We start from the raw sequence: 8526 nt of genomic DNA, 5'->3' as shown, positions 1-8526 counted from the left end.
TGCTGATGTGTCGCCCTTTTGCCTTTGCCTTTCCCAAACACAAGTCATCTGGCCTTCCCTTGTTTTCCCACTGTGATCTGAGTATCCTCTCCCATGCTGGTTCCTTATGTCTAAAACAGGCTCTCTTTTCTTCTGTGCCAAACATCTAAACTCTCCTTAATCAAATCTGTCCTTAATCCCCTGTGTTCTGCAGGGTATCATGCCTGTTTTGTACAACTGGAAAAGTGTATTGTGCTTCTTCTAACAGTTATCCATATCACGCTGCCTGCTTTTTCCCTTTCATTATCTTTCTGTATCCAAAGATTTGGGTTCTGTTTTCACTTACTTAAGTGCTTATTTTGGGGACAATGTGTTCTGCCACTTCAGAGAAGCATGTGTTTTTTCCTAAGATTATTTAAATCTTAAAATAAGATTTATTGAATAAGTTTGAAGAGAATTAAGCTGCTGGAAATGCAAGAGAAGAATAAAATATTTATAAAAATAATTAATAAATTATTTATAGGTACTATCTTTTTACTCCCTTCATGTTAGCACTTAAGAACAGAAGGGAATTCCCTTCTGCTGGTCTGTGTGACAAAAAGAAAAGTGTGGGCAATAGGAAAGAAAAGTGGTAGAAGCTGGAAGAAAAAATGCCATGTTATTTACAGCATGAAATAGTCATGAATGATTGCAAAAATATGAACTTTCTCCCTGCCTAAGTATTTTCTGGGTTCTCTACTCCACACAGTCACTACTTTTTGGGAAAAATTTGGGGAAGAAAATACATTTGATATCCTTTTATAATGTATTTTTAAAAGAAAATGAAAACCTAGAATCTCTCTAGGAATTTTCAACCATTATAAGCCTTTTAGAGAAAAAGAAATGCAATTAAACAGCCCAAAGAAGTCAGGGTAAAATTGTCAAGTGATAGCATTATTTTCCGGAACTGAAGTAATGCTCTGCTATTGGTATGAATGTTTGCTGACCTTTGTATTGCAGGATTCAATGTCAACCACTTAGACATTGCCCCAAGGTACGCCAGCATCTTAATGGGGATTTCTAATGGAGTCGGGACCTTGTCTGGAATGGTTTGCCCTATAATTGTCGGAGCAATGACAAAGAACAAGGTAAACGGTGATGTGGTTTTCAAATCTTCCAATTTAATATTATTAATATGTTTTAAAGAAAAAGACCTTTCCATAGTACAGCTTGCCAGGAAGTCCCTGTTAGAGTCTGAGAGCTCCAGGAACTTGGAAATTTGAAGCATGCTATATGCTCACCAGGTCAATGCTTTTGTAGGCTAATGAATAGTGATTTTTCAAAGAAAGACAGATAGAAATGATTGGAAACTGGACACTGATATGTTTTAGCTCTGCTGACTATTACAGCCTCAATCCCTAATTTAGAGCTTTCAGGCTCAGAAGAGTTAGCTAAGTCTATGCACTAGTCTGATTTAGCAAATTCCTTCTTTACAGACACGTGAAGAGTGGCAGTATGTCTTCCTCATTGCTGCTTTAGTTCATTATGGAGGTGTTATCTTCTATGGCATATTTGCTTCAGGAGAGAAACAACCCTGGGCAGACCCTGAACAGACAAGTGAAGAGAAATGTGGCTTTATTCATGAAGATGAACTTGCTGAAGAGACAGGGGACATTACTCAGAATTATGTAAATTATGGTACCACCAAGTCTTATGGTGCTACAACCCAGGTCAACGGTGGCTGGCCTAATGGTTGGGAGAAAAAAGAGGAATTTGTACAAGAGGAAGTACAAGACTCATACAACTACAAGGAAGGAGATTATTCATAACAAACCTAAATATTGGGTATATTTTGTAGTGTTTGTGATTAAATTCATTGTGATTGTTTGCACACAGAAATAAAATGTGGTATAAACATGTAAACACATATCAAACAGGAAGGTCTTACTGTAAAAAAAATCCATTAAAGTGCAATCTGTATGAGTTGTGACATGTCATCACTTTCATTAGGTTATATTTGTTCTATAAACATTAGAGTTTTAAGGGTTTACTGGTCAAAACTATAGAGGCAATTAGATACTTACAGTATACAAGAGCTAAAACTCATAACTAAGGATTAAAGCACAACTAAGCAACCAAGTTGGCACATCTAATGCTCTTTTTAGAAAGCCAAAATTACTTGATCATTAAAAATGCACTTATATATTTGTTACACTGTATTGAAAGAGATTGTGTTAAATACACACGTTTACTCAGTGCAATGTAGGAATTGTGTGTTTAGTCTAAGACAAGAGCTTTCTTAAAGAAGAAAGGTTGAGTCCTAGGCATTTACAGAGGATTGATCCAGTTCCTTTAATGGTAATTGTATCAAGCCTAAAGAACAAATAGGGCATATTGTATGTTTATTGTGATTACATGCTGCAGGCTACTCTGTGATGAATAAAGGAATTATTTAGGAGTTTTATACTGAATGTTTGGGCACAAATTCTTATTTCTGTTCTTTACAGAATCTTATGAAATTATAGGCACTGTCATGTTCTTCCCTGCATTTATCAACTAATATAAAACCAATGTATAATGTTAAGTCTGACTTTTCATGCAGACTGTCAAATCCCTTTATCAAAAACCAAGCTTTATTATTCTTTTCTTTGCAGTATATTCCAACTTTGTACTGATGTCTTTAGAGAGAGAAAAAAACAATATAACCTAGAAAAAGATATAGTATTTTACAAAATTCCAAAGAGAAATTTACTATGAGCAAGTAGCCCTATGAAAAAGGATGTATTTGTTTTGCAGAATATTTTGAAGCCAATAGAAGAAACAGAGAATAATTTAACCCTTATTCTTCCCTTAATAGCGTTCATATTTTTACACATCATGCCACAATTGTATACATAGATAGAAGTTTATTGAAGATACTGTAATTATAGAAAATGTTGCTATTTTAGAAATCCCTGAAATAAAAAAAATGTATTTGTCTTTCAATTAAACCTAATAAAAATGGACACTGAATATAAGTAACATATAAACTCACAATAAACCAAAGTGGCAAACAACTAGTGTTGGGTTGAAAGAAGCCAACAAGCATCACGCTTGTCTTTTTAGCATAACTCAACAGTGACTGCAACATTAGTGTACCAAGCAATAAGTGCAATGCATTATGAAGTGCATAATCTAGACTATATATTAACCTTCATTTAGCTTGTTGTATATATTTGGGGTTGTTGGGATCAAACCAAACTGAACCAAACTGAAGTTAGCAACACCAGACCACTTCTTAATACTCTAAAATGACAACAATGATCCATTTCTTAATTCAATCAAATGGTTATTATTGTATGTAATAATCCATTCTGGATTCTTGGTCTGTTCCTTGTATTGTGCTAGTGATTGGAAACCCTGCTACCGCAATATACAACTTGAGGATTGTTTCTTTTCCTTTTTATTTTTTTTTTTTTTTAAATGTAAATCATACCTTGACCTTAAGAAAAAAATATTTTGCTTTGTGCCTCAAAGTGATGTAAAATGTGACCATAGCTTTTGCTGTGTTTTATGAAAAAGATGTGGACTGTGTCACTTTTGTTGCTGCAAAAAGTGTTAATAAAATGCTCTATTTATCCTTTTATATAAAAAAGGACCATTGTAGTTTCTTGTCATTTCTTTAGGTACACTTTAATATAGATGACTAAAATTATAGTCACTGCAGAACAAATTCTCATGTCCCAGCTGGGAGGGATGCTGAATACCCAGTGTCCTGCATTGTCTACTGTCTCCTCCAACCATGCACAGATACGTGGTGGAAGAGACACCTAACTCTATATTACTGTTCCTTCCCTCATAAGGATGACTGGAGTAGGCATGGAAGAGAAAGGAGCAGAAGGATCAATGTGCCAGCCAATGCCACAAAACTGGGAAAGACAGACTATTCTGTGTTAGCTAAAGAGCTGGCATGGATCAACATTCTCTAAAGAAAATGAAAAGCATCACAGACTGCTGTTCTTGGAATATATTTCCTTTCCTGCTCCTGCAATAAGACTCCTTAACTGAAATATAATGTTGCTTTCCATCCATCTTTAGATAGATCCTCAAGGAATCAGTAAATTCAAGAAATCCTATATTAAAAGTAAGGTTTTTTTCTAATAAAATTTTTACTCTTCAATAATTTTCTTGCATCAAGTAGAAAAATGTAGAAAAAAATTAAACTGAACAAAAGGCTGCAAAACACTACACGGAACATTAATGGGCCCAGTGTTTCCCACCAACCAGCCTCAGCTGAGTCAGGTATAACACACAAAGTTACTGTTAATTGTTTTGATCGACTGGTGTGATGTTGCCATGGAAAATTCCTGAAAGATTCAAAAGTGGGATAAATAGGGGCTGTAAAAGTAGTTGTATTTATTGCGGTAATTGGACAGCTCAGAAAATGAAAACTAATTAACAAAATTAACATAAATTCTTCTTAGTTTTCAGCCTAATCTTACAGGTTGTTTCAATTATTTCAATAATTTCCTTTCATTAAGTATAGATATTTCTTTTTCTTATTAGCTTGGCACCTTTTAATTACTTAGAACAAAGAAGAGACTTCAATCAAGGCATTAGACACTGCATTGTTCAGCCATGTACAACTCCGTGGGAACTCAACAATTGCCTTTAAATGCTACACCAGTCTAATATTCTCCACATTCCCTTCCTAGCTTTCTGCTTCTGCTTTGACTCCTTTATTTCCTCTTTAAATGTTAGTGCAGAGGGATCTGTTCTTCTGGCAAGGGAGAGGACTGTGACAGTTTTTAAGATTTTTACTTATTCACAGACTCTTATTCCCAGAAAAATACAGGAAACAATCACCAGGAACATGACTGACAAAGAAGGAGAAATGGAGAAAATAATTGGATTCTTGTAAAGGACGATTAAGTGAAGACAAGCAGCAACAGCTGGATCTGTTTTAGGGAAAAAGAGAGCTGAGTGGACATTACCCTTCATCTAAACTCCTATATTTCTTCTCAGTAAATACGTTTAGGTTTCTTCCTGGCTACTTAATTTTTATAAAGGAGAATTGCTAAAATATACCTCTTCAGCCTCTTCTGAACTGTGCTCTTTCTGCCCAGAGATTTCTCTTCTGCACTCACATTCAAAGACCAGCCCTGCAGACGTGTGGCACTTGTACGGCACGGTGTTCCTCTTTTGGAACTCTGAGCAGCTCAAATCACCCCCATTTATCCATCAGAATGAGTCCACAGTCACTTGATCATTTTGTCCCCTCACCTATTTCTGTTCTGTTCCCCTATCTGGTACTCTCTGCTCACTTACTATGTTAAAAAAAGGAAAGGAATTGTTACTCACATTTTTATTTATCAGTTAGTTACCTTCTCAGTGAAGAAGTGTAAGTAAAAGGAAGGGGCAGAATCCAGGCTCCATTACAATTGTTAGAAAAGCTTTGAATTTAGATGGGCTAGAATATCACCTCAAATATTCACTTTTATGTCCTTAAATGATTTCGTATAGATATTATCACTCAACCAGTGACAATCTTTTAAATATTTGAATCTGCATTGGTCAGATCCCTTCTGCTAACACCTACTCTTTGTTGCAGAGATAAAGCTATCATAAAGTGCTCTTTGCTTTCAGAAGTGATCATGAAATTCAATGGACCAAATTTCATAAAAAACACTTTTCTATGGGGGAAAAGAAAGCCTCAAGGTAAAGGTTGAATAACAGTGACAAAAGAATATCTGCAAATATGAATGAAGTCCTCTTTCAGCGTGAAGCTAGGAATAGGAATGAATGTGGAAGTCAGAATAAATGTCACAGTTCAAAGCTGTACTGTTAGAAAGATAACATCACAGTCTTAGTTGCTGCCTCTGAAAGATGAAATGTTTTGTTCCTTTCAGGATAAGCTGTGAAGGAGTTTGAAGGTTAGTCTAAGTCTAGATTAACTACTGAACAGCAGCTGCTTTTGTACTTGTTTTGAATTTGCCTGTGTTTTTTGCTTGAATAACTTTCATTGTGCTGGGACATTTAAGAGTAAATAATGAAAGGACCTAGAAGTGCAGTCAGGTATTTTAATTGCATATCTATGTGTAGCCTCTCTGATCCAGCTAATGTGTCTGACGCTGCTATTCTAACTTTGCTTAACACTTTTTTTGCTCTGTTGTAACCCAAAGCACGACAAAGAATGAAATATATGTTTATACAGATGTTTAACTAGCTTTTCAAAGTTGATATATTTTTCTTTACACTACTTCTGGCATGCTGTCTGCTCACAAAGTATGCAAGCAAATGATGTTCTTGATCTTTGCACTAACCAGGGTCAGCAGTTAAAACTGATGGTTTGCAAAACTGGCGATCAAGGCATTATAAAGAGTAACACAACCTTGTACAACTGACAAGGAGTTGATGATGAGGTGCATCTTGTACCCTGAGGATCAAATGGCAGGTTCTGTGCACAAAGAATAGTGGACGTGATGAGCATTTGACATGGACAAACAGTACAGATGTATTTGGTTTAGCAAGATCCCAATTCATACTAAGTAGTAAGAATTCATTCACATCTACTCTGACTGTGACACCTTGAACATTCAATGTATAATTTATACACATGTAAATTTACTTCCTCTACTGCTTTTCTTTCAGAGAATACAGAGATTGCACATCATTAGCAATCTAATGAAATAAACTGGTTAATTAATCAGCAACAAAGAATTTTATTTCAAATGGTAAACATAGCTTATATGAGAAAGATAGCAGCCATCCACAAAAAAGATGGTTGCTAGAATTAATCCAATAGTAAAACTTTACTTAAAATTTAACATGAACCACGTTAGAATATTTTTCTAAGTTTGTATATACATACACATACATGTACATATGATATGCACATATATATGTACAAAATATATGAATATTTGGAGCAGTAATAGGAAAGAATTCCCCAATTTAAGGGATCTCTTTGAATTCAGAATGTACTTTTTTCAGAGCATCTCTGTTCTCTCTTGAAAAAAAAATATGAAAAAGAACTGTCCTTGAAGAATGGAATTTCTTTATGTGTCAAGGTTCACACAGTGTCTGGTTTAGATCAGCATTCAGAAGATGCAAGTGGATGGCTGGATGTCCAAGTATCCAGAGAGAGGAAAAAATTCCTCATATTTTGAAAAATATTTCTGTGTGATACAAGCAGTCATAACTAGAAGAATCCAGATACATGCATGATAGCCCTACTCACTTATTTACTTCTCTCCATCTTTCTGTAGCATCTGGGGAGGTCAACAAATCAAAGAGAAGGGCAACTATTGTGCCAAAAACAGATGTGAGGAGAAAAAAAAAAAAGCAAAAATTATACTTGGAAGCAGAAAATTAAGTAGATACGAAAGCATTTAAAAAATAAAGGATAGCATTGTTAAAATTGGAAGATTGCCATTTAATTAGAGTTTGTCTTGTATAATCAATTAAATGTGTCAACACTGGATAATGGCCATAGATGGCCATGAACTAAATAAGATGGTGAGGAGTGTATGATCATTTTCTTCAAGGTAAACATCAGAACAATCAACAGCAGTGCTTTCAGTTTTAATCCAGAAAGTTACAATGCTATTTTCTCTTTTGTAAATGTTGCTTTGTGAAATTAAAATGGAATCAAACAAAGACAAGGTCAACCAACGCTTAACTTTTTTCTCAGCTGTGTTTTTCTGTGCAGTTCTATCTGCTCATAGGATCAATAAAGGACAAACTGTTTCTCCTGTATAGATGAAACACCAATTTAAACGTAATGTGTGAAAAAGATGCTTGTCAGCATGTACAAGTCTTACACAGAAAATCTCAAGGCAGCACTGTAAGGCGAAGACCGACCATCTAGCTCTACTTTAGGAGTCCTGAAGTCAATGGTCCACAGTTATTTCTTGACTGGTAGCTGATGGCATATAATAGGACGGTGCTATGAAGTGGACTGGCTGTGCTTTGTGAGCTAGTATTCTCCATTGTACAAACATGCAAATCCCAGTTACTGTTGACATGTGCTCTTTAATAATAAAAATGTAATAATAATAATCTCTAAAGTCTAAAAGAAGAGCCAATTTATCCTTCAAAAACTTTTCAGCTCACTTTAAGCAACCTGAAAATGAAATACACTAAAAATTGAATTAAATACATTAAATATTTTTAAAAAATGATGTATTTCAGGAAAGAAAATTTTGATTTTTTTTCTATTTCTCTCAGATCTCAATCATACCTACCCAATTAAAACCAGATATCTTTATTTTTTTTATATTGTCTGGATTATACCAAGGAGCTTAAAATTTTACTTCTTCATAAATCAATACATCTTTCTTGTCAAATCAAATAATCATTTTTATGTACTGAGCACATTCAGTAATGAATGAGACAGAAATTAAAATCTAATAATTATTTCTTCAGGCCAATTATTTCAAAGGACATTTGTGTATGTGTGTGTCTGTTTCATATGAGTAAAAAGAAAGGGTATATGTTTAAAAAGCATTTTCTAGTTCATTTATTTTCTTGTCTTATAATATCTCTATTAGCCTAGAAACTAGTTCATACAATGCCAGTCTTATTGCA

The 8526-nt window shown here is 34.6% G+C and overlaps 1 protein-coding gene across 1 annotated transcript in view; it reads left to right on the top strand.

The window, feature by feature from the left end:
- The window catches only part of SLC17A6 (solute carrier family 17 member 6), a 28716-nt gene extending 25124 nt beyond the window's left edge, over positions 1-3592 (top strand). The window contains exons 9-10 of the mRNA XM_010174596.2: positions 979-1106; positions 1455-3592. Of these exons, the coding sequence (XP_010172898.2) occupies positions 979-1106; positions 1455-1787 (461 nt within the window). The 3' untranslated portion in view covers positions 1788-3592. The remainder of the gene's footprint in view (positions 1-978; positions 1107-1454) is intronic.
- Positions 3593-8526: the final 4934 nt, after the last annotated feature.

The sequence above is a fragment of the Antrostomus carolinensis genome, unplaced genomic scaffold (genome assembly GCF_000700745.2).
Source record: "Antrostomus carolinensis isolate BGI_N321 unplaced genomic scaffold, ASM70074v2 scaffold8470, whole genome shotgun sequence".
In the NCBI taxonomy this organism is placed as follows: Eukaryota; Metazoa; Chordata; class Aves; order Caprimulgiformes; family Caprimulgidae; genus Antrostomus; species Antrostomus carolinensis.
This window is presented reverse-complemented; position numbering and strand designations above follow the sequence as displayed.